Source organism: Eucyclogobius newberryi, unplaced genomic scaffold, assembly GCF_026437365.1.
Source record: "Eucyclogobius newberryi isolate DKJ021-1_F unplaced genomic scaffold, fEucNew1.0.hap1 SCAF_1, whole genome shotgun sequence".
NCBI lineage: Eukaryota > Metazoa > Chordata > Actinopteri > Gobiiformes > Gobiidae > Eucyclogobius > Eucyclogobius newberryi.
In genome coordinates, this window is record NW_027315723.1 from 50,243,991 (window position 1) to 50,271,615 (window position 27,625).

General features: G+C 51.0%; 1 protein-coding gene across 1 annotated transcript in view; it reads left to right on the forward strand.

Moving 5' to 3' along the window:
• The window catches only part of LOC140362466 (plakophilin-4-like), a 42,915-nt gene that overhangs the window by 1,812 nt on the left and 13,478 nt on the right, over window positions 1-27,625 (forward strand). Inside the window, exons 2-14 of the mRNA XM_072448569.1 lie at window positions 5,343-5,455; window positions 8,587-8,621; window positions 8,701-8,814; window positions 8,943-9,070; window positions 9,308-9,725; window positions 9,793-9,963; window positions 10,110-10,314; window positions 10,385-10,517; window positions 10,634-10,847; window positions 16,227-16,416; window positions 19,071-19,188; window positions 19,879-20,070; window positions 27,308-27,478. Of these exons, the coding sequence (XP_072304670.1) occupies window positions 5,343-5,455; window positions 8,587-8,621; window positions 8,701-8,814; window positions 8,943-9,070; window positions 9,308-9,725; window positions 9,793-9,963; window positions 10,110-10,314; window positions 10,385-10,517; window positions 10,634-10,847; window positions 16,227-16,416; window positions 19,071-19,188; window positions 19,879-20,070; window positions 27,308-27,478 (2,202 nt within the window). The remainder of the gene's footprint in view (window positions 1-5,342; window positions 5,456-8,586; window positions 8,622-8,700; window positions 8,815-8,942; window positions 9,071-9,307; window positions 9,726-9,792; window positions 9,964-10,109; window positions 10,315-10,384; window positions 10,518-10,633; window positions 10,848-16,226; window positions 16,417-19,070; window positions 19,189-19,878; window positions 20,071-27,307; window positions 27,479-27,625) is intronic.

Consider the following 27,625-nt stretch of genomic DNA (forward strand, 5'->3'; position numbering starts at 1 on the left):
AGTACACACTAGTATAGTATATAGTATACACTAGTATAGTATATAGTACACATTAGTATAGTATATAGTACACACTAGTATAGTACACACTATACACTAGTATATTATAGTATACACTAGTATAGTATATAGTGCACACTAGTATAGTATATAGTATACACTAGTATAGTATAAAGTACACACTAGTATAGTATATAATATACACTAGTTTAGTACACACTATACACTAGTATAGTATATAGTAGGCAAGGCAAGTTTATTTGTAGAGCACATTTCATACACAAGGCAATTCAAAGCTTCACAGCAGGAAAAATGCATTCAAATCACAAAGAAATTACAGAAACAGAAATACAATAAAATTAACTGAATTAAAAATGATCAATCCAACTGATTTTCTAAACTAATAAAATCACAAACAAAAGAGAAGAGTGCAAAGAAAAAATCCTTTCAGTCATATGCGCAGCTAAACAAAACTGTTTTTAGCTTAGATTTGAACATTGTCAGAGTAGAACCTGTCTCACATCTTCAGGAAGACTGTTCCAGATTTTAGCTGCATAAAACTGAAACGTAGATTCCCCATGTTTTGTCCTGACTCTGGGCACCAGCAGGAGGCCGGTCCCTGAGGTCCTCAGAGTCCGAGATGGTTCATATGGCACTAACATATCCAAGATGTACTTTGGTGCTAGGCCATGGAGAGACTTGTACACAAGCAGAGCTGCTTTAAAGTCTATTCTCTGAGCCACAGGGAGCCAGTGCAGAGACCTGAGAACAGGACTAATGTGATCATACTTCCTGGTTCTGGTCAGGACCCGAGCAGCAGCGTTCTGGATGTACTGCAGCTGTTTTACAACTCGTTTGGAGAGACCAATGAGCAGGCCGTTACAGTAGTCTAATCTACTGGAGACAAACGCATGGATAAGTCTCTCTAAATCTGGTTTTGACACTATATTTTTGATTTTGGCAATGTTTTTTAGATGGTAAAAAGCTGCTGATGTTATTGATTTGACGTGGCTATTAAAGTTCAAGTCTGAGTCCATTATTACCCCCAGATTTCTAATTTGGTTTGTAGGTTTTAGAGCGAGACTCTGGAGGTGACCGCTAACACTTTCTCTTTGTTTCTGTGGCCAAAAACGATTATTTCAGTCTTGTCTGAGTTCAGCTGGAGAAAGTTGTTTTGCATCCACAAACTGATCTGTTGGATGCAGTGACAGAGTGAATCTACTGGTCCATAGTCACCTGCCGATAGTGAAACATAGATCTGAGTGTCGTCTGCATAATTGTGATAGGACACATTTTCACTGCGTATCAACTGACCTAACGGCAGCATGTAGAGGTTGAACAGGACTGACCCTTGGGGCACTCCACAGGTCAGGGTCATGTGGTCTGAGACACAGCTGCCAATTTCAACAAAGTACTTCCTGTCTTCCAGATAGGACCTTAACCAGTTTAGGGCAGTGCCAGTGATGCCCACCCAGTCCTCTAGTCTCTGTAAGAGGATCCCATGATCGACAGTGTCAAAAGCAGCACTCAGATCTAACAGAATTAAGACTGAGGCTTTGCCCGTGTCAGTGTTCAGGCGGATGTCATTTGTCACCTTGACAAGAGCAGTCTCAATGCTGTGATGAGGTCTAAAACCTGACTGAAAAACATCAAATGAGTTGTTTATTAAGAGGAAATCTGTGAGCTGTTGGTAAACAACCTTTTCAAGGACTTTGCCCCAAAATGGCAGATTAGAGATGGGCCGGTAATGACTCAGTACTGCGGCATCAAGACTGCTCTTCTTTAGGAGAGGCTTTATGACCGCAGTTTTCAAAGACATTGGGAATGTTCCAGATTGAAGCGACATGTTAACTATGTGAGTGAGTGGTGCTAACAAACTGTTCAGCACAGATTTTAGAAATCTGGAGGCTCACACATGGAGGCAGCATGTAGATGAACTCAGACTGGTGATGATCTCATGGACAGTTTTGTCAGTTACTGGTGCAAAGTGAGTTAGCTCTAAGTGTCTTGGTGGTTTTAGGGTCATTTTTTGCAATGTGGGATTTATAGCAGTTTTAATGCCCTGAACTTTGTCATTAAAGAATAATGCAAACTCATTACACTTGGATGTGGAAATGAGTTCTAACGGCAGCTGAGCTGGAGGGTTTGTTAATCTGTTTACTGTGGCAAACAGGACACGAGAGTTGTTACTGCAGCTTCCAATCATTTCAGAAAAATATCTTTCCCTAGTTCTACATAAGATTAGGTTGTACATGTTCAGCTTCTCTTTGTAAATCTCTTTTTGAACCTGGAGCTTTGACTTGCGCCATTTCCGTTCGGCCCTGCGGCACTCCCTTTTCTGTGCCCTGACCGAATCATCATTTCTCCACGGCGCCTTCTGCTTATTTTCAACCATTTTAGCCTTTATAGGGGCGATGGTGTCCAGAACATTCAAAACACTAAATGTAACAGAGTTCAACAAATCATTTACATTAGAACATGAGACATTTTCAAAGTTTATCATTTCCATACAGTGTACTAGTATACACTAGTATAGTATATAGTACACACTAGTATAGTATATAGTATACACTAGTATAGTAAAAAGTACACACTAGTATAGTATATAATATACATTAGTTTAGTACACACTATACACTAGTATAGTATAGTATACAATAGTATAGTATATAGTGCACACTAGTATAGTATATAGTATACACTAGTATAGTAAAAAGTACACACTAGTATAGTATATAATATACATTAGTTTAGTACACACTATACACTAGTATAGTATATAGTGCACACTAGTATAGTATATAGTATACACTAGTATAATACATACTATACACTAGTATGGTATATAGTACACACTAGTATAGTATATAGTACACACTAGTATAGTATATAGTATACACTAGTATAGTATATAGTACACACTAGTATAGTATATAGTACACACTAGTATAGTATATAGTATACACTAGTATAATACATACTATACACTAGTATGGTATATAGTACACACTAGTATAGTATATAGTACACACTAGTATAGTATACACTAGTATAGTATATAGTGCGCACTAGTATAGTATATAATATACACTAGTATAGTACACACTATACACTAGTATAGTATATAGTGCGCACTAGTATAGTATATGATATACACTAGTATAGTACACACTATACATTAGTATAGTATATAGTACACACTAGTATAGTATATAGTACACACTAGTATAGTATATAGTATACACTAGTATAGTACACACTATACACTAGTATGGTATATAGTACACACTAGTATAGTATATTGTACACACTAGTATAGTATATAGTACACACTAGTATAGTATATAGTACACATTAGTATAGTATACAGTACACACTAGTATAGTATATAGTATACACTAGTATAGTATATAGTGCACACTAGTATAGTATATAGTACACACTAGTATAGTATATAATATACACTAGTATAGTACACACTATACAATAGTATATAGTACACACTAGTATAGTATATAGTACACACTAGAATACTGCACTCACCGTGTATTACTCCATCACTACTTCAGTGTAGTAGTAAAGTCCCTGCTCTGCCTGAATCACACTGTAGGCCTACTTCAGGCTGGAGCGGTCAGAGCTGTCCTACATGTGGAGGGCAGCACTGACCACACCTGACCATCTCTGTGGAACCACCTGTGGGCGGAGCCTCCATTTGCCCCATCAAACTCTCACAATGTGATAATCGTCCCGACTCAGATCCAGACGAGTTCTGAACGACTCGGGCGCTTTGGAAATAACACAAAGAATATAATCTAATTCTTTATATATTTGAGTTTCTGGCCAAAGGACTGGACACCACTATGTGAGAGGGCACTCGCTCAACCCACTGCACCACTGCCTTTACTAATCAATAAACTGTAAAAATCACTTACTAAAATTCAGAGTAATCATGAAGCCTCCTCCTCACGCTCTGGAGGTGCTACTCCTCACGCTCTGGAGGTGCTCCTCCTCACGCTCTGGAGGTGCTCCTCCTCACGCTCTGGAGGTGCTCCTCCTCACGCTCTGGAGGTGCTCCTCCTCACGCTCTGGAGGTGCGCGCTCCTCCTCACGCTCTGGAGGTGCGCGCTCCACCTCACGCTCTGGAGGTGCTCCTCCTCATGCTCTGGAGGTGCGCGCTCCTCCTCACGCTCTGGAGGTGCTCCTCCTCATGCTCTGGAGGTGCTCCTCCTCACGCTCTGGAGGTGCTCCTCCTCATGCTCTGGAGGTGCGCGCTCCTCCTCATGCTCTGGAGGTGCTCTTCCTCACGCTCTGGAGGTGCTCCTCCTCATGCTCTGGAGGTGCGCGCTCCTCCTCATGCTCTGGAGGTGCTCTTCCTCACGCTCTGGAGGTGCTCCTCCTCATGCTCTGGAGGTGCTCCTCCTCATGCTCTGGAGGTGTGCGCTCCTCATGCTCAACGAGATGAGTTCTGTCACGATTGAGGCTGTAGCGTGTTTTGGGCGTGTGAGATGCAGAGGAGGAGATCAGGCGTGTTTTGGGCGTGTGAGATGCAGAGGAGGAGATCAGGCGTGTTTTGGGCGTGTGAGATGCAGAGGAGGAGATCAGGCGTGTTTTGGGCGTGTGAGATGCAGAGGAGGAGATCAGGCGTGTTTTGGGCGTGTGAGATGCAGAGGAGGAGATCAGGCGTGTTTTGGGCGTGTGAGATGCAGAGGAGGAGATCAGGCGTGTTTTGGGCGTGTGAGATGCAGAGGAGGAGATCAGGCGTGTTTTGGGCGTGTGAGATGCAGAGGAGGAGATCAGGCGTGTTTTGGGCGTGTGAGATGCAGAGGAGGAGATCAGGCGTGTTTTGGGCGTGTGAGATGCAGAGGAGGAGATCAGGCTTATTCTCGTCACATGACCAGCTCTGACCCAAATACAATAAGCTTTTGTGTAGAAACGATCCCACTCTGTGTTTTCATGTGACTCTAAATGGTGTGCTTGGTGTTGGGCTCTGACCCCATGGGCTCTGACCCCATGGGCTCTGACCCCATGGGCTCTGACCTGGGCTCTGACCCCATGGGCTCTGACCCCATGGGCTCTGACCTGGGCTCTGACCCCATGGGCTCTGACCCGTGGGCTCTGACCTGGGCTCTGACCCCATGGGCTCTGACCCCATGGGCTCTGACCCCATGGGCTCTGACCCGTGGGCTCTGACCCGTGGGCTCTGACCTGGGCTCTGACCCCATGGGCTCTGACCCGTGGGCTCTGACCTGGGCTCTGACCCGTGGGCTCTGACCCCATGGGCTCTGACCTGGGTCTGACCCCTGGGCTCTGACCACCTCCTCTCTCCCTGTGGGTGAGACCAGGAGCTGCAGTTTGAGCGTCTGACCCGAGAGCTGGAGGAGGAGAGGCAGATGGTGGCCACTCAGCTGGAGAGATGCATGCTGGGAGCAGAATCGCCCGCCGCAGACAGCAGCAGGTACGTACAGAGGTCTTAACGTCCGAACACCGTAACGTCTGAACACTGTAACGTCCGAACACCGTAACGTCCGAACACCGTAACATCTGAACACTGTAACGTCCGAACACTGTAACGTCCGAACACTGTAGCGTCCGAACACTGTAACGTCCGAACACTGTAACGTCCGAACACCGTAACGTCTGAACACTGTAGTGTCCGAACACTGTAACGTCCGAACACTGTAACGTCCGAACACTGTAACGTCCGCACACTGTAACGTCCGAACACTGTAACGTCTGAACACTGTAGCGTCCGAACACTGTAACGTCCGAACACTGTAACGTCCGAACACTGTAACGTCCGCACACTGTAACGTCCGAACACTGTAACGTCCGCACACTGTAACGTCCGAACACTGTAACGTCCGAACACTGTAACGTCCGAACACCGTAACGTCTGAACACTGTAGTGTCCGAACACTGTAACGTCCGAACACTGTAACGTCCGAACACTGTAACGTCCGCACACTGTAACGTCTGAACACTGTAACGTCTGAACACTGTAGCGTCCGAACACTGTAGCGTCCGAACACTGTAACGTCCGAACACTGTAGCGTCTGAACACTGTAACGTCCGAACACTGTAACGTCCGAACACTGTAACGTCCGAACACTGTAACGTCCGAACACTGTAGCGTCCAAACACTGTAACGTCCGAACACTGTAAAGTCCGAACACTGTAACGTCCGAACACTGTAACGTCCGAACACTGTAACGTCCGAACACTGTAACGTCTGAACATTGTAGTGTCCGAACACTGTAGCACACTGTAACGTCCGAACACTGTAGCGTCCGAACACTGTAGCGTCCGAACACTGTAGCGTCCGAACACTGTAACGTCCGAACACTGTAACGTCCGAACACTGTAACGTCCGAACACTGTAACGTCCGAACACTGTAACGTCCGAACACTGTAGCGTCCGAACACTGCAGCGTCCGAACACTGTAACGTCAGAACACTGTAGCGTCCGAACACTGTAGCGTCCGAACACTGTAGCGTCCGAACACTGTAACGTCCGAACACTGTAGCGTCCGAACACTGTAACGTCCGAACACTGTAACGTCCGAACACTGTAGCGTCTGAACACTGTAGCGTCTGAACACTGTAACGTCAGAACACTGTAGTGTCCGAACACTGTAGCGTCCGAACACTGTAACGTCCGAACACTGTAACGTCCGAACACTGTAACGTCCGAACACTGTAGCGTCCGAACACTGTAACGTCCGAACACTGTAACGTCCGAACACTGTAGCGTCCGAACACTGTAACGTCCGAACACTGTAGCGTCCGAACACTGTAGCGTCCGAACACTGTAACGTCCGAACACTGTAACGTCCGAACACAGTAGCGTCCGAACACTGTAACGTCCGAACACTGTAACGTCCGAACACTGTAACGTCCGAACACTGTAGCACACTGTAACGTCCGAACACTGTAGCGTCCGAACACTGTAGCGTCCGAACACTGTAACGTCCGAACACTGTAGCGTCCGAACACTGTAACGTCCGAACACTGTAACGTCCGAACACTGTAGCGTCTGAACACTGTAGCGTCTGAACACTGTAACGTCCGAACACTGTAACGTCCGAACACTGTAGCGTCCGAACACTGTAACGTCCGAACACTGTAGCGTCCGAACACTGTAACGTCCGAACACTGTAACGTCCGAACACTGTAGCACACTGTAACGTCCGAACACTGTAGCGTCCGAACACTGTAGCGTCCGAACACTGTAACGTCCGAACACTGTAGCGTCCGAACACTGTAACGTCCGAACACTGTAACGTCCGAACACTGTAGCGTCTGAACACTGTAGCGTCTGAACACTGTAACGTCAGAACACTGTAGTGTCCGAACACTGTAGCGTCCGAACACTGTAACGTCCGAACACTGTAACGTCCGAACACTGTAACGTCCGAACACTGTAGCGTCCGAACACTGTAACGTCCGAACACTGTAACGTCCGAACACTGTAGCGTCCGAACACTGTAACGTCCGAACACTGTAGCGTCCGAACACTGTAGCGTCCGAACACTGTAAAGTCCGAACACTGTAACGTCCGAACACTGTAACGTCCGAACACAGTAGCGTCCGAACACTGTAACGTCCGAACACTGTAACGTCCGAACACTGTAACGTCCGAACACTGTAGCACACTGTAACGTCCGAACACTGTAGCGTCCGAACACTGTAGCGTCCGAACACTGTAACGTCCGAACACTGTAGCGTCCGAACACTGTAACGTCCGAACACTGTAACGTCCGAACACTGTAGCGTCTGAACACTGTAGCGTCTGAACACTGTAACGTCAGAACACTGTAGTGTCCGAACACTGTAGCGTCCGAACACTGTAACGTCCGAACACTGTAACGTCCGAACACTGTAACGTCCGAACACTGTAGCGTCCGAACACTGTAACGTCCGAACACTGTAACGTCCGAACACTGTAACGTCCGAACACTGTAGCGTCCGAACACTGTAGCGTCCGAACACTGTAAAGTCCGAACACTGTAGCGTCCGAACACTGTAACGTCCGAACACAGTAGCGTCCGAACACTGTAACGTCCGAACACTGTAACGTCCGAACACTGTAACGTCCGAACACTGTAACGTCCGAACACTGTAACGTCCGAACACTGTAACGTCCGAACACTGTAGCGTCCGAACACTGTAACGTCCGAACACTGTAACGTCCGAACACTGTAACGTCCGAACACTGTAACGTCCGAACACTGTAGCGTCCGAACACTGTAGCGTCCGAACACTGTAAAGTCCGAACACTGTAACGTCCGAACACTGTAACGTCCGAACACTGTAACGTCCGAACACTGTAGCGTCCGAACACTGTAGCGTCCGAACACTGTAACGTCCGAACACTGTAACGTCCGAACACTGTAGCGTCCGAACACTGTAGCGTCCGAACACTGTAAAGTCCGAACACTGTAGCGTCCGAACACTGTAACGTCCGAACACAGTAGCGTCCGAACACTGTAACGTCCGAACACTGTAACGTCCGAACACTGTAACGTCCGAACATTGTAGCGTCTGAACACTGTAACGTCTGAACACTTTCTCCTTGTTTGTCTGAAGCTCGTCAGAGAAGTCGTTTGCTTGGAGGACGGCAGGTAATTCTACTTTCACTCCATTTTCATCATTATATTATAAATGTGCAGAAATCTAATGCCATGTGTTTTTGTAATGCAGGAGGCCAGTCCCAGGGCTCTATGGAGGCCCCTGGGAGCCCTGGAGCTGCTGCAGAGCCAGAGGAGGCACTGTTCCTGCCTGATCCTGACCACGGCTCGCTCCATGACAGCGATGGTCAGTCACTACACACACACACACTCTCACACACACACACACACACACACACACACACACACACACACACATGCAGAGTGTAGTGTTGTAGAGGACACTGACCTCTGACCTCTGACCTCTGCCCTCAGGTTCAGGGGGACACTCGGCCCACATGACCTCATACTCGGACAGTGGGTACCAGGACAGCTACTACAGCCAGACTGTGGTGCGCTCCGTGTCCCGCAGCCCCCGCGCTGAGGGCCAGGCGTCTGCACAGGTGAGTCCAGAGCCTCGTCTGTGACCAGCAGTGAAGGGCCTGTGAGGGGCCTGTGAGTGAGGGGCCTGTGAGTGAGGGGCCTGTGAGTGAGGGGCCTGTGAGGGGCCTGTGAGGGGCCCCTGAGTGTGTCCTGTTACGTAACATGCCCCCTGCTGGACGTATGAGCAGTCTAATACTATACAACTCATTCAAACAATATCATCATGCCATTTGCCCTCTGTCTGTCCCCTGTGCCAGGGTTCAGGACGTGTCCTCAGGAGGATGTCCTCAGTCCCCTCCAGGGGCCAGTCTCCGGGCTGTGGTCCCGTGTCCCCGTCTCGCATGTCCCTGCGCACATCCCAGGGAAGTACCTACGATTCGCCCATCCTGTCTGAGCCCAAGCCTCTGTCTGCAGTGTTCCCGGGGACCACCATGCCCCCCTCCTGCCTCTCGCCCCCGTCTCCTGGAGACACTGTCCTGGGTCCAGGGGCTCGGCTGGGCTCCTCCCTGTCCCTGGTGGAGGGCAGGCTAGGGTCCCCTCTGCGCTCCGGGATGACGGCGGTCCCCCAGCACTACACGTCCACTCTGCCCCGGCAGAGCCAGTCTCTGGCCTACAGCGCCGACCCTTACGGGCTGTACCAGCACCACGCCCTGCCCCGCCCCGACAGCCTCATCGGTCAGTACTGCTGCTGCGTGACACACACATGACACTGTCTGACCCTGACCCCTCCTCATGTGTCCAGGCCTCCACAGCTCGTACGGGGGCCACACAGCTCAGACGGAGCCTGAGCTGAGGGCCGCTCTGTCCCCCGACTGTCCCATGACCCCAGTGTTTGACGAGAGAGCCTTTCAGAGCCCCCTGTTTCACAGCCCAGGCCATGACCCACAGGGTGCCATCTACAGGAACAACTTAGGTACTGCACTCTAATAATATATCACACATTGAACACGTTCAGACGGGACAATCTGCTGATTTTATGGTGTGATTGGATGTTAAAAATATATTGTGGTTGTTATGAGAATCATGGACTGAGGTTGAACTCAGAATTCTGTCCCCCAGGTCTGGAGACCCTCCCCAGGACCAGCAGCCATGCCGGGACCCTCCCCCACAGCGGGACCCTGCCGTACCGGAGCAGCAGCTACGGCTTGAGCTCGGCGGGCGTGTACGTGGACTCCTTCAGGGAGCCATACTCACAGAGACTGTCAGGGCTGGACCGAGGGGCCACGCGCACCCCCAGCATCGAGAGCATCCACAAGGACCCCAGGTAACACTGCCCCCGCTGGCCAGAGTGTGCATAGGAATCGTGAAAAATAAAGCTTTTGTCTGGTCTTCAGGGAGCTGGCGTGGAGAGACCCTGAGCTGCCCGAGGTCATCCACATGCTCCAGCACCACTTCCCCTCAGTGCAGGCCAACGCTGCAGCCTTCCTCCAGCACCTGTGCTACGGGGACAACCGCATCAAGATGGAGGTGAGCGCCCTCTACAGACACAGGAGCGTTTGTGCTGTGGCTCCGGGTGCTGCTCATTATGGACTTGGCTTCAGGATGTTTGTAGTCATTTGGTGAATGTCTGTCCGTGTCTGTAGGTGTGTCACTTGGGAGGCATTCAGCACCTGGTAGACCTGCTGGACCACAAGATGTCAGAGGTGCAGAAGAGTGCGTGTGGGGCCCTCAGGAACCTTGTGTACGGGAAGGCCACGGACAACAACAAGGTGGCGCTGAGGAACTGTGGGGGCGTGCCCGCTCTGCTCCGCCTGCTCAGGAAGACCACGGACAACGAGGTCCGCGAGCTCGTCACAGGTACTTCTCCCACCGCTCTATTCCCCCCCAGCATCACAGCAACCGAGGGGGCCCCGGTCGAGCAGCAGTGGGCCCCGGTCGGTATGACTCGGTATGGGTCGCACTGTACCACGAGGCGTTTGATCCAGTTTGAGGCGTAGATCCTCATGTACTTTTATACATGTTCATGAAGGATCGTGAAGCTGCTGCTTAGTACTTATTACTTCCTGTACTTATTACTTCCTGTACTTACTACTTCCTGTACTTACTACTTCCTGTACTTACTACTGTTACGGCAGTTTCCTGTAAACAATGATCAAGTAAAGAGTAACCAGGCAATGACTTGAAGCAGAAACAGAGTCTCTCGGTCTCTCTCAAAAGGTGGAAGTTTATTCACGTGCACAGTGGATAAACACCCTCTCTCTCCCTAAGACAAGTTCGTTCTGTCCCTACCTAACTTTACAATTTACAAAGTACACCTTTTATAGGTGGTAACAAACATAACATAATCACAACCCAAATCAGCTCAAAAAGAGATAGACCAGACTATCACGTCTGTGACGGTTCCATCTCTTCAGAGGTTTAATCAAAGACCATTTCCACCGAATCCGGTCCTGACGCATTAATTGATGATTAAGAGGCGCCGGACAGTAGATATTCAGTATAATCAGGACCTCATATTCTTATCCCATCTGCACAGGAGAACAACAAAGATATTAATTCCGTGACATGTCATGGCCTAAAACAACATTAGAATGACATGACATGACCCATTTTCTGCCATTACAATACCACTCTTTTGATTATCTTAAACCCCTGTTTAATATCATATCATCAATCAATTACCAATCAGAGAAAATATTAATTAATAATTAATAACACAACAAAAAATGAATAATAACAATAATTAGATAAATTATCACAAAAAAAATAATAATAAAAATGACCAATTTAATGATTAAAAACACTAATTAATAAAATTGAACCCTTGAAATTAGTAATAAAATAATAATAAAAATAATAATAATAATAATAATACTAAATAGATAAAATTATTAATAAAAAATATTAATAAAGTTAACCCCAGCTCCCCCGTCCCGAGACCCCCTCCACCGGCCAGGAAAAAACTACCAAACCTCTTTGGGATAAAAGTAGAAAACCTGAGTAGGAGAAAACTACAAAACCACTTTGGGATAAAAGTAGAAACCTGGAAGAATTCCACTGTGAATGAGGCTCAGGACGGACAGGCTGATGCTGACTTCTGGAGAAAAAAAAATGCTCGATTAATTTCATCAAAATAAAGATTTCAGTCTATCTCTTGTCTTAATTTAAGTCATTACAATTTCCCTTTGAATCAGTGATTTCAAAAATAGTTTAAAAAAAAATTAATAAAACTGTTAAAGTTTTATTTGCCTCCGCTCTTGTTTATGCCGTGGCTCAAGGTCTCATTCCCTTGATGATTGAATCATCATCTGAATCACTAATGTCGCCTGTGTCTCTATCTGGCCCTGGAACCTGAACAGACACATAATGAGCAGAAACCATCTTACCAATCACTTTGAACAAACACGGGAAACACAAGAAAACAGACTCGAGATTAACCCTACAATCATGCCAAAATGTATGAGCACGTCACGCCAGGAAATAAGAGCCCAGGGTGAGGGTGAGAGGGTGAGAGGGTGAGTGGGTGAGTGGGCGAGAGGGTGAGTGGGTGAGAGGGTGAGAGGGTGAGTGGGTGAGTGGGTGAGTGGGTGAGAGGGTGAGAGGGTGAGAGGGTGAGAGGGTGAGAGGGTGAGAGGGTGAGAGGGTGAGAGGGTGAGTGGGTGAGAGGGTGAGAGGGTGAGAGGGTGAGAGGGTGAGAGGGTGAGAGGGTGAGTGGGTGAGTGGGTGAGTGGGTGAGAGGGTGAGAGGGTGAGAGGGTGAGAGGGTGAGTGGGTGAGTGGGTGAGTGGGTGAGTGGGTGAGTGGGTGAGAGGGTGAGAGGGTGAGAGGGTGAGTGGGTGAGTGGGTGAGTGGGTGAGAGGGTGAGTGGGTGAGTGGGTGAGTGGGTGAGAGGGTGAGAGGGTGAGAGGGTGAGTGGCAGTGAGGCAGTGACAGTTTCAGATTCCATGAGATTACGGAGTTTGGTCAAGTTTGCGAGTCCCTGTTGGATCGCACCCCCCCACTGGAGACTGTTATCTGTGCACCCCCCACTGGAGGCTGTTATCTGTGCACCCCCCACTGGAGGCTGTTATCTGTGCACCCCCCACTGGAGGCTGTTATCTGTGCACCCCCCACTGGAGGCTGTTATCTGTGCACCCCCCACTGGAGGCTGTTATCTGTGCACCCCCCCACTGGAGACTGTTATCTGTGCACCCCCCACTGGAGGCTGTTATCTGTGCACCCCCCACTGGAGACTGTTATCTGTGCACCCCCCACTGGAGGCTGTTATCTGTGCACCCCCCACTGGAGGCTGTTATCTGTGCACCCCCCACTGGAGACTGTTATCTGTGCACCCCCCACTGGAGGCTGTTATCTGTGCACCCCCCACTGGAGGCTGTTATCTGTGCACCCCCCACTGGAGGCTGTTATCTGTGCACCCCCCACTGGAGGCTGTTATCTGTGCACCCCCCACTGGAGGCTGTTATCTGTGCACCCCCCACTGGAGGCTGTTATCTGTGCACCCCCCACTGGAGGCTGTTATCTGTGCACCCCCCACTGGAGGCTGTTATCTGTGCACCCCCCACTGGAGGCTGTTATCTGATCTAGCACGACTGCGCGAAGTGCCTGCATCTCCTCTCTCTCTGCCTCGAAAGTAGCTAATGTTACCCACTCCCACACTTGGGAACAATGCAAATAGGACCTTTTCCCCCGTAGTCCAAATTTTATGGTCATCTGGCACGTCAGACCCCCAAACAGCGTCATGAGATGCCAGATCCCTTTGTGTCCTGGGTGTGTGATGTGGTATGCTGGATATTATGTATGAATGATCTGAAGGAATCACAGCTGCGCATCGGCCCACCCGTCCCGCCGGGAGACATTCATACATGTAATATCCACAAAGAAACATGTACTCCTCTTTTGGAACGGTCCCTAAAATGTCTGGAACAGTGTAGTAAGGTGCACATGTGGTTTTGGGGCCCGCCTGAGAATTATTCAGGTGGGTGTTCAAGTGGGTGTTGTTCACCAGATAAGTGCACGGGACATACACTGTGGAACAATATAAATCAGGGATTTGCCCTACATGGAGTGGTTTAAGTTCAGATCCTGGACCGATAGATAAGGTGGATGCAATCGTCTGTGCAAAGCATGTAAATTTAGAGCCAGGTCGAATGTGGACTGGTCCAAAAAGCGGCCCTAGTTTTACATTTTTAGGAGCTCTGATGTGAATCTGAGGTCGGAACTTAATCTTGCGTGGGAGAAGAGGAATCACCGCTCTCCACGCAGACCAAACTATCCTACTCAGAAGTTTAACATTATCTCTAGAAATTAGAGTGCCAGGTAACATGTTGGATAAATTAGGCCCAGGGAGAGGGAGCACGTGTGGAGAGTTGGTTGCCATGGGCATGTGTGTACATACATAACAATCTCTCCGCTTGTGACAGTCGGCTACATATTTAGCATATCGATACCAATAGTTTAGTGTATAGACGGTGGACTGGTTATAAGTGTCTGTGAGAGACTCGATCTTCCTGTACTTACTACTTCCTGTACTTACTACTTCCTGTACTTACTACTTCCTGTACTTACTACTTCCTGTGCCCTTAATCGGCCCGACTGCGCCACATTTAACACATGATAGTAACACAGGCTGGACCTGCATCTTAACTACAATTGCAATACTTCTGAACACTGTTTTTGGCCTATTTGAAATGATCATTTATCATGAATATTTTTGGTACTTTTTGTGATTCGACGGCTGCAGTTCTTGTACTTTGCTGAGACAACGAGGGCCAGACAATGAATCAAATGATGTTTTATTTTTGGTTTTATTAGACAGAAGAGTATAGCATGAGATGGGGGAGAAGAGCAGGCAGGACATGGGGCAAATGGTCAGATCTCATGAGGATGAGGCCGGCCCCCTGAGCCTGGCATATGTGCTGCTGCTTTAACCACTATTCAGACATTGTTAATGGTCAAAGATCAACATCAGTAAAAGCATCTGCTTTGGAATAGTTCAAACTTTGGAGGAATAAATTGCTTTTTTTTGGTGATTAAAAGTCTGTTCTCTTTGAGTTCATGAATCAATAATGAAAGACATTTTTATTTTAAAGGAAAAACAAATCAAATGGAACCAGATAAATAGTGACGGAAAGAACATTCTGAGACTGTACACCTTCTCCATCCATCTTCTTCCACTTTATCCGGGGCCGGGTCGCGGGGGCCGCAGTCTAAGCGGAGACCCAGACTTCCTCCTCCCCAGACACTTCCTCCAGCTCCTCCGTGGGGATCCTGAGACGTTCCCAGGCCAGTCGAGAGACATAGTCCCTCCAGTGTGTCCTGGGTCTTCCACAGGGTTTCTTCCCGTTGGGACATGCCCAAAACACCTCCCCAAGGAGGCGCCCAAGAGGCTCCGGAACAGATGCCCGAGCCACCAAGGCAGAAACGTAGACCGACGGGTAAATCGAGAGCTTTGCCTTTCGACTCAGCTCCTTCTTCACCTCCAACTGTCAATCTCACGCTCCATCCTTCACTCGCTCGTGAACAAGACCCCGAGACACTTGAACTCTTCCACTTGGGGCAAGGACCCCCACCCACCTGGAGAGGGCAAGACATCGGGACAAGACCCGGAGCACCCCCCAAAGGACACCCCGAGGGACACGGTCGAAAGCCTTCTCCAGATCCACAAAACACATGTGACTGTGCAAACTCCCATGAACCCTGGAGCACCCGATGGAGAGTCTAGAGCTGGTCCAGTGTTGCACCACCAGGACCTAAACCTGCTCCTCCTGAATCTGAGGTTCTATCGGTCGGATTCTCCTCCAGGACCTGGAATAGACCTTATGGGAGGCTGAGGAGTGTGATCCCTCTGTAGGTGGGACACACCCTCCGGTCCCCCTTCTTGAACAGAGGGACCACCACCCCGGTCTGACAGTCCAGAGACACTGTCCCCGACGGCCACGCCCTGTTACAGAGACGTGTCAACCAAGACAGTCCTACAACATCCAGAGACTTCAGGTCCTCAGGAGCTCGTCCTCCTCCGGATGAGTTCTGCTGCTCAGAATGTGTTTATGAGAAAGAAAACTCAACGTTCAAGTAGTTACATTTTAATGCAATTGTAGATCATTTATTGTACAGAACCTGGTTAATTAAAGAGTTGAATTAAGTTTATAAATACATCTGAGCTCTGGCCAATCAGAACAGAGGATGTTTCCAGTACCTGTCATAACTAAACCAGATGCTTCTACTACCTGTACACCAGGCGTCCTGTGGAACCTGTCGTCATGTGACGCGGTGAAGATGACCATCATCCGAGACGCTCTGTCCACTCTGACCAACACCGTAGTCATCCCTCACTCGGGCTGGAGCAGCACGGCCCACCGCGACCTGCAGCAGCAGAGGGGCCGCTTCCAGTCCTCCCTGCTGCTGCGGAACACCACCGGCTGCCTCAGGTGCACCCACACGTGCACCCACATCCTCACCCACACGTGCACCCACACCCTCACCCACACGTGCACCCACACCCTCACCCACACGTGCACCCACACCCTCACCCACACGTGCACCCACTCCCTCACCCACACCCTCACCCACACGTGCACCCACACCCACACGTGCACCCACACCCTCACCCACACGTGCACCCACACCCTCACCCACACGTGCACCCACACCCTCACCCACACGTGCACCCACTCCCTCACCCACACCCTCACCCACACGTGCACCCACACCCACACGTGCACCCACACCCTCACCCACACGTGCACCCACACCCTCACCCACACGTGCACCCACACCCTCACCCACACGTGCACCCACACCCTCACCCACACGTGCACCCACTCCCTCACCCACACCCTCACCCACACGTGCACCCACACCCACACGTGCACCCACTCCCTCACCCACACGTGCACCCACACCCTCACCCAAACGTGCACCCACACCCTCACCCAAACGTGCACCCACTCCCACACGTGCACCCACATGAACACCCACACCCTCACCCACACGTGCACCCACACCCTCACCCAAACGTGCACCCACACCCTCACCCAAACGTGCACCCACTCCCACACGTGCACCCACATGTGCACCCACACCCTCACCCACACCCTCACCCACACGTGCACCCACTCCCACACCCACACGTGCACCCACACCCTCACCCACTCCCACACCCACACCCTCACCCACACGTGCACCCACTCCCTCACCCACACCCTCACCCACACGTGCACCCACACCCACACGTGCACCCACTCCCTCACCCACACGTGCACCCACACCCTCACCCACACGTGCACCCACACCCTCACACAAAACGTGCACCCACTCCCACACGTGCACCCACATGTGCACCCACACCCTCACCCACACGTGCACCCACACCCTCACCCAAACGTGCACCCACACCCTCACCCAAACGTGCACCCACTCCCACACGTGCACCCACATGTGCACCCACACCCTCACCCACACCCTCACCCACACGTGCACCCACTCCCACACCCACACGTGCACCCACACCCTCACCCACTCCCACACCCACACGTGCACCCACACCCACACGTGCACCCACACCCTCACCCACACGTGCACCCACACCCTCACCCACACGTGCACCCACACCCTCACCCACACGTGCACCCACTCCCTCACCCACACCCTCACCCACACGTGCACCCACACCCACACGTGCACCCACTCCCTCACCCACACGTGCACCCACACCCTCACCCACACGTGCACCCACACCCTCACCCAAACGTGCACCCACACCCTCACCCAAACGTGCACCCACTCCCACACGTGCACCCACATGTGCACCCACACCCTCACCCACACGTGCACCCACACCCTCACCCAAACGTGCACCCACACCCTCACCCAAACGTGCACCCACTCCCACACGTGCACCCACATGTGCACCCACACCCTCACCCACACCCTCACCCACACGTGCACCCACTCCCACACCCACACGTGCACCCACACCCTCACCCACTCCCACACCCACACCCTCACCCACACGTGCACCCACACGTGCACCCACTCCCACACCCACACGTGCACCCACACCCTCACCCACACCCTCACCCACACCCTCACCCACACGTGCACCCACACTCACACTCTATGGAGACAAGCAGATGGAAGAGCCAACACCAGGAAAGTTTCAGAGTTTCACCTTTAAGTAGTATTATTTGGGCATTTGTAAGTGTAAAATCCACTTTGATGACCAGAGTGGATCATTTAAAAGGCAGGATCCTCCTCCTCCTGGTCCTCCTCCTCCTGGTCTTCCTCCTCCTGGTCCTCCTCCTCCTGGTCCTCCTCCTCCTGGTCCTCCTCCTCCTGGTCCTCCTCCTCCTGGTCTTCCTCCTCCTGGTCTTCCTCCTCCTGGTCTTCCTCCTCCTGGTCCTCCTCCTCCTGGTCTTCCTCCTCCTGGTCTTCCTCCTCCTGGTCCTCCTCCTCCTGGTCCTCCTCCTCCTGGTCTTCCTCCTCCTGGTCCTCCTCCTCCTGGTCTTCCTCCTCCTGGTCTTCCTCCTCCTGGTCCTCCTCCTCCTGGTCTTCCTCCTCCTGGTCTTCCTCCTCCTGGTCCTCCTCCTCCTGGTCTTCCTCCTCCTGGTCCTCCTCCTCCTGGTCCTCCTCCTCCTGAACCAGAAGCATGTGCTGCTGTCAGCTGAAGGAGCCTCTGATTGGAGGAGGTCCCCTGGTGCTGTATCCGGGCAGGTTTAGGTCCCTCGTGTGGAGAGAGTGTGTATTGCAGCTCTCTCTATGTTGACTCTATGTTTGTTTTTTTGTTTGTGTGTGTGTCTGTGTGTGTCTATGTGTGTCTGTGTGTGTGTGTGTGTGTGTCTGTGTGTGTGTCTATGTGTGTCTGTGTGTGTGTGTGTGTGTGTGTGTCTGTGTGTGTGTCTATGTGTGTCTGTGTGTGTGTGTGTGTGTCTATGTGTGTCTGTGTGTGTGTGTGTGTGTCTGTGTGTGTGTCTATGTGTGTCTGTGTGTGTGTGTGTGTGTCTATGTGTGTCTGTGTGTGTGTGTCTGTGTGTGTGTCTATGTGTGTCTGTGTGTGTGTCTGTGTCTGTGTGTGTGTGTGTAGGAACTTGAGCTCAGCGGGGGAGGAGGCGCGGAGTCAGCTGCGCTGCTGTGAGGGGCTGGTGGACTCTCTGCTGCAGGTGCTTCGAGCCTGCAACAACACCACCGACTATGACAGCAAGGTGCCACACACACACACACACAGAGACACACACACATACATACTGCACGCACGCGCACACACACACACACACACACACACAGAGACACACACACATACATACTGCACGCACGCACACACACACACACAAACACACACACACACACACACAAACACACACACACACACACACACACACTCACACACACGCACACACACACACACAAACACACACACACACACACACACACAAACACACACACAGAGACACACACACATACATACTGCACGCACGCACACACACACACACAAACACACGCACACACGCACGCGCACACACACACACACACACACACACACAGAGACACACACACATACATACTGCACTCACACACACGCACACACACACACACAAACACACACACACACACACACACACACACAGAGACACACACACATACATACTGCACTCACACACACGCACACACACACACACAAACACACACACACACACACACACAAACACACACACACACACTCACACACACACACATACACACTCACACACACGCACACACACACACACAAACACACACACACACACACACACAAACACACACACACACACTCACACACACACACATACACACTCACACACACACACACACACACATGTATTTGAACCTGTTCCGCTCTTTTCCTTCGGGGCCAGATCGTGGAGAACAGTGTGTGCACGCTGAGGAACTTGTCGTATCGTCTGGAGGTGGAGATGCCCTCGTCCCGCCTCATGGGGTCCCCCGAGCTGGACACTCTGCTGGGCTTCTCCCCCGTGCGAGAGCTGGACTACCTGTGTTGGGGCCGCAGGCGGAGGGGCCGGCCCAGGGGGGGCTGGCCGGACGACAAGGTACGGCTCATGTAGTCCAAATGTGCTGCCACACACACTGAGAACAAGCTTTGTGCGACATCTAGTGTTTTAAAAAAGGTACTGCAGTCTCAATTCAACACTTTCGACAACAAATCAATTATTGAGCTTATTTAGAAATCAAATAATCAAATAATGGACTATAAATGTTTATTATCCCTCATTCAAAATCAGAATCAGTAAAAGACGTTTTTAGGTTCAACAAGCAAAGCATGATTTTGTCTGACTGCGTTACAAACATTTATGATCCAGACGTCTTCTTTGAGCCGGAGAAGAGAGTTACACCGAAACCACAAAAACAATGTTTTGTCTGTTTTGTCTGTGCCTTTGAGGTCTTCAAGCAAATTCAGTAAAAATATAATATTCACAGGCCTTTTGCGATCAAACAACTAATCAATGAATCAAAAGTATGTCACTAGATTGATTCTAGATATAGATCATTTTTCTGACGGTTATTGCTCGGTATATTCAGTATATTCGGTATATTCAGTATTGTTCGGTATATTCAGTATTGTTCGGTATATTCAGTATTGTTCGGTATATTCAGTATTGTTCGGTATATTCAGTATTGTTCGGTATATTCAGTATTGTTCGGTATATTCAGTATATTCGGTATATTCAGTATTATTCGGTATATTCAGTATTGTTCGGTATATTCAGTATTGTTCGGTATATTCAGTATTATTCGGTATATTCAGTATTGTTCGGTATATTCAGTATTGTTCGGTATATTCAGTATTGTTCGGTATATTCAGTATTATTCGGTATATTCAGTATTATTCGGTATATTCAGTATATTCAGTATTGTTCGGTATATTCAGTATTATTCGGTATATTCAGTATATTCAGTATTATTCGGTATATTCAGTATTATTCAGTATATTCAGGATTATTCGGTATATTCAGTATTATTCGGTATATTCAGTATTATTCGGTATATTCAGTATTGTTCGGTATATTCAGTATTATTCAGTATATTCAGGATTATTCGGTATATTCAGTATATTCGGTATATTCAGTATTGTTCAGTATATTCAGTATTGTTCGGTATATTCAGTATTATTCAGTATATTCAGTATTATTCGGTATATTCAGTATTATTCGGTATATTCAGTATTGTTCGGTATGTTCAGTATTATTCGGTATATTCAGTATTGTTCGGTATATTCAGTATTATTCGGTATATTCAGTATTGTTTGGTATATTCAGTATTATTCGGTATATTCAGTATATTCAGTATATTCAGTATATTCAGTATTATTCGGTATATTCAGTATTATTCGGTATATTCAGTATATACAGTATTGTTCGGTATATTCAGTATTGTTCGGTATATTCAGTATTATTCGGTATATTCAGTATTATTCAGTATATTCAGTATTGTTCGGTATATTCAGTATTATTCGGTATATTCAGTATATTCAGTATTGTTCGGTATATTCAGTATTATTCGGTATATTCAGTATATTCAGTATTGTTCGGTATATTCAGTATTATTCGGTATATTCAGTATATTCAGTATATTCAGTATTATTCAGTATATTCAGTATTGTTCGGTATATTCAGTATTATTCGGTATATTCAGTATTATTCGGTATATTCAGTATATTCAGTATTATTCGGTATTATTCGGTATATTCGGTATATTCGGTATATCCAGTATTATTCGGTATATTCGGTATATTCGGTATATCCAGTATTATTCGGTATATTCGGTATATTCGGTATATCCAGTATTATTCGGTATATTCGGTATATTCGGTATATCCAGTATTATTCGGTATATTCGGTATATTCGGTATATCCAGTATTATTCGGTATATTCGGTATATTCGGTATATCCAGTATTATTCGGTATATTCGGTATATTCGGTATATCCAGTATTATTCGGTATATTCAGTATTATTCGGTATATCCAGTATTATTCGGTATATTCAGTATTATTCGGTATATTCAGTATTGTTCGGTATATTCAGTATTATTCGGTATATTCAGTATTATTCGGTATATTCAGTATTGTTCGGTATATTCAGCATTATTCGGTATATATATATATATAACGTCCCCTCAATCCGTCTCAAAACATAAAGGAAAATACTTCTACTTTTCAGTCCCATTAAAACATGTAGTACAGTAGAAATTACAGATTTTGCTGTTAAATATGGTGTTGAAGTAGTTGAAGTAAAAGTATCCACTGTGAAAAGTACTTAAAAGTACTGTAGTTCACTTTTTCACTGACTAGTTATAATTTATTACCTTAAAACACCGTTATTTTGTGAAATTATTGTTTACACTGTCAGAACGTTCGTTCTCTCTCCTCCGGACCAGGACCACTCTGTCCCCGTCCTCCACTCTGTCCCCGTCCTCCACTCTGTCCCCGTCATCCACTCTGTCCCCGTCCTCCACTCTGTCCCCGTCCTCCACTCTGTCCCCGTCATCCACTCTGTCCCCGTCCTCCACTCTGTCCCCGTCCTCCACTCTGTCCCCTTCATCCACTCTGTCCCCGTCCTCCACTCTGTCCCCGTCATCCACTCTGTCCCCGTCCTCCACTCTGTCCCCTTCATCCACTCTGTCCCCTTCATCCACTCTGTCCCCGTCCTCCACTCTGTCCCCTTCATCCACTCTGTCCCCGTCCTCCACTCTGTCCCCGTCATCCACTCTGTCCCCGTCCTCCACTCTGTCCCCGTCCTCCACTCTGTCCCCTTCATCCACTCTGTCCCCGTCCTCCACTCTGTCCCCGTCCTCCACTCTGTCCCCTTCATCCACTCTGTCCCCTTCATCCACTCTGTCCCCGTCCTCCACTCTGTCCCCTTCCTCCACTCTGTCCCCGTCCTCCACTCTGTCCCCTTCATCCACTCTGTCCCCGTCCTCCACTCTGTCCCCTTCATCCACTCTGTCCCCGTCCTCCACTCTGTCCCCGTCCTCCACTCTGTCCCCTTCATCCACTCTGTCCCCGTCATCCACTCTGTCCCCGTCCTCCACTCTGTCCCCTTCATCCACTCTGTCCCCGTCATTCACTCTGTCCCCGTCCTCCACTCTGTCCCCGTCCTCCACTCTGTCCCCGTCATCCACTCTGTCCCCGTCATCCACTCTGTCCCCGTCCTCCACTCTGTCCCCTTCATCCACTCTGTCCCCGTCATTCACTCTGTCCCCGTCCTCCACTCTGTCCCCGTCCTCCACTCTGTCCCCTTCATCCACTCTGTCCCCGTCCTCCACTCTGTCCCCTTCATCCACTCTGTCCCCGTCCTCCACTCTGTCCCCGTCATCCACTCTGTCCCCGTCCTCCACTCTGTCCCCTTCATCCACTCTGTCCCCTTCATCCACTCTGTCCCCGTCCTCCACTCTGTCCCCTTCATCCACTCTGTCCCCGTCCTCCACTCTGTCCCCGTCCTCCACTCTGTCCCCGTCATCCACTCTGTCCCCGTCCTCCACTCTGTCCCCGTCCTCCACTCTGTCCCCTTCATCCACTCTGTCCCCGTCCTCCACTCTGTCCCCGTCCTCCACTCTGTCCCCTTCATCCACTCTGTCCCCTTCATCCACTCTGTCCCCGTCCTCCACTCTGTCCCCTTCCTCCACTCTGTCCCCGTCCTCCACTCTGTCCCCTTCATCCACTCTGTCCCCGTCCTCCACTCTGTCCCCTTCATCCACTCTGTCCCCGTCCTCCACTCTGTCCCCGTCCTCCACTCTGTCCCCTTCATCCACTCTGTCCCCGTCATCCACTCTGTCCCCGTCCTCCACTCTGTCCCCTTCATCCACTCTGTCCCCGTCATTCACTCTGTCCCCGTCCTCCACTCTGTCCCCGTCCTCCACTCTGTCCCCGTCATCCACTCTGTCCCCGTCATCCACTCTGTCCCCGTCCTCCACTCTGTCCCCTTCATCCACTCTGTCCCCGTCATTCACTCTGTCCCCGTCCTCCACTCTGTCCCCGTCCTCCACTCTGTCCCCTTCATCCACTCTGTCCCCGTCCTCCACTCTGTCCCCGTCCTCCACTCTGTCCCCTTCATCCACTCTGTCCCCGTCCTCCACTCTGTCCCCGTCCTCCACTCTGTCCCCTTCATCCACTCTGTCCCCGTCATCCACTCTGTCCCCGTCCTCCACTCTGTCCCCTTCATCCACTCTGTCCCCGTCATTCACTCTGTCCCCGTCCTCCACTCTGTCCCCGTCCTCCACTCTGTCCCCTTCATCCACTCTGTCCCCGTCCTCCACTCTGTCCCCGTCATCCACTCTGTCCCCGTCCTCCACTCTGTCCCCTTCATCCACTCTGTCCCCTTCATCCACTCTGTCCCCGTCCTCCACTCTGTCCCCGTCCTCCACTCTGTCCCCTTCATCCACTCTGTCCCCGTCCTCCACTCTGTCCCCGTCATCCACTCTGTCCCCGTCATCCACTCTGTCCCCGTCCTCCACTCTGTCCCCGTCCTCCACTCTGTCCCCTTCATCCACTCTGTCCCCGTCCTCCACTCTGTCCTCGTCCTCCACTCTGTCCCCTTCATCCACTCTGTCCCCGTCCTCCACTCTGTCCCCGTCCTCCACTCTGTCCCCGTCCTCCACTCGGTCCCCGTCCTCCACTCTGTCCCCTTCATCCACTCTGTCCCCGTCCTCCACTCTGTCCCCGTCCTCCACTCTGTCCCCTTCATCCACTCTGTCCCCGTCCTCCACTCTGTCCCCGTCATCCACTCTGTCCCCGTCATCCACTCTGTCCCCGTCCTCCACTCTGTCCCCTTCATCCACTCTGTCCCCGTCCTCCACTCTGTCCCCGTCCTCCACTCTGTCCCCTTCATCCACTCTGTCCCCTTCATCCACTCTGTCCCCGTCCTCCACTCTGTCCCCGTCCTCCACTCTGTCCCCTTCATCCACTCTGTCCCCGTCCTCCACTCTGTCCCCGTCCTCCACTCTGTCCCCTTCATCCACTCTGTCCCCTTCATCCACTCTGTCCCCGTCCTCCACTCTGTCCCCGTCCTCCACTCTGTCCCCTTCATCCACTCTGTCCCCGTCATCCACTCTGTCCCCGTCCTCCACTCTGTCCCCTTCATCCACTCTGTCCCCGTCATTCACTCTGTCCCCGTCCTCCACTCTGTCCCCGTCCTCCACTCTGTCCCCTTCATCCACTCTGTCCCCGTCCTCCACTCTGTCCCCGTCCTCCACTCTGTCCCCTTCATCCACTCTGTCCCCGTCCTCCACTCTGTCCCCGTCCTCCACTCTGTCCCCTTCATCCACTCTGTCCCCGTCATCCACTCTGTCCCCGTCCTCCACTCTGTCCCCTTCATCCACTCTGTCCCCGTCCTCCACTCTGTCCCCGTCCTCCACTCTGTCCCCTTCATCCACTCTGTCCCCTTCATCCACTCTGTCCCCGTCCTCCACTCTGTCCCCGTCCTCCACTCTGTCCCCTTCATCCACTCTGTCCCCGTCATCCACTCTGTCCCCGTCCTCCACTCTGTCCCCTTCATCCACTCTGTCCCCGTCATTCACTCTGTCCCCGTCCTCCACTCTGTCCCCGTCCTCCACTCTGTCCCCTTCATCCACTCTGTCCCCGTCCTCCACTCTGTCCCCGTCCTCCACTCTGTCCCCTTCATCCACTCTGTCCCCTTCATCCACTCTGTCCCCGTCCTCCACTCTGTCCCCGTCCTCCACTCTGTCCCCTTCATCCACTCTGTCCCCGTCATCCACTCTGTCCCCGTCCTCCACTCTGTCCCCTTCATCCACTCTGTCCCCGTCATTCACTCTGTCCCCTTCATCCACTCTGTCCCCGTCCTCCACTCTGTCCCCGTCCTCCACTCTGTCCCCTTCATCCACTCTGTCCCCTTCATCCACTCTGTCCCCGTCCTCCACTCTGTCCCCTTCATCCACTCTGTCCCCGTCATTCACTCTGTCCCCTTCATCCACTCTGTCCCCGTCATCCACTCTGTCCCCGTCCTCCACTCTGTCCCCTTCATCCACTCTGTCCCCTTCATCCACTCTGTCCCCGTCCTCCACTCTGTCCCCGTCCTCCACTCTGTCCCCTTCATCCACTCTGTCCCCGTCCTCCACTCTGTCCCCGTCCTCCACTCTGTCCCCTTCATCCACTCTGTCCCCTTCATCCACTCTGTCCCCGTCCTCCACTCTGTCCCCGTCCTCCACTCTGTCCCCTTCATCCACTCTGTCCCCGTCATCCACTCTGTCCCCGTCCTCCACTCTGTCCCCTTCATCCACTCTGTCCCCGTCATTCACTCTGTCCCCGTCCTCCACTCTGTCCCCGTCCTCCACTCTGTCCCCTTCATCCACTCTGTCCCCGTCCTCCACTCTGTCCCCGTCCTCCACTCTGTCCCCTTCATCCACTCTGTCCCCGTCCTCCACTCTGTCCCCGTCCTCCACTCTGTCCCCTTCATCCACTCTGTCCCCGTCATTCACTCTGTCCCCGTCCTCCACTCTGTCCCCGTCCTCCACTCTGTCCCCTTCATCCACTCTGTCCCCGTCATCCACTCTGTCCCCGTCATCCACTCTGTCCCCGTCCTCCACTCTGTCCCCTTCATCCACTCTGTCCCCGTCCTCCACTCTGTCCCCGTCCTCCACTCGGTCCCCGTCCTCCACTCTGTCCCCTTCATCCACTCTGTCCCCGTCCTCCACTCTGTCCCGTCCTCCACTCTGTCCCCTTCATCCACTCTGTCCCCTTCATCCACTCTGTCCCCGTCCTCCACTCTGTCCCCGTCCTCCACTCTGTCCCCTTCATCCACTCTGTCCCCGTCATCCACTCTGTCCCCGTCCTCCACTCTGTCCCCTTCATCCACTCTGTCCCCGTCATTCACTCTGTCCCCGTTATCCACTCTGTCCCCGTCCTCCACTCTGTCCCCGTCCTCCACTCTGTCCCCGTCCTCCACTCTGTCCCCGTCCTCCACTCTGTCCCCGTCATCCACTCTGTCCCCGTCCTCCACTCTGTCCCCGTCCTCCACTCTGTCCCCGTCATCCACTCTGTCCCCGTCATCCACTCCGTCCCCTTCATCCACTCTGTCCCCGTCATCCACTCTATCCCCGTCACCCGCGCCATCCCACCGACGCCGTCCTACCCACGCTGTCCCACCAACGCCGTCCCACTCACGCAGTCCCACCCGCACCGTCCCACTCACGCCATCCCACCCGCGCCGTCCCACTCACCCGTCCCACTCACGCGTCCCTCTGAACTGTGTCATGTTCTGACCACTGGACCAGGCCGGACCACCTTGACCCCTTCTGACCTCCTGTGTGCAGTTTGAAGGCGTGGGCCCTCTAGGTCTGTCCCAGGCTCTGCGAGGGGCGGAGCTGCTGTGGCACCCCCTGGTGGTCAAGCCCTACCTGAACCTGCTGGCAGAGAGCTCCAACCCGGCCACTCTGGAGGGGGCCGCGGGGGCCCTCCAGAACCTGTCCGCTGGGAACTGGAAGGTACAGTTCCTCTGGCACAGCAGCAAACACCTGGTGAACTGTGCAGGAAGAAGTACTTTTGTTACTGAAGTAAAAATACTGACACAGGGCAAAACATTTACCCAAATAAAAGTATCACATATTCAAATCCATGCTTGCTCAAAGTAT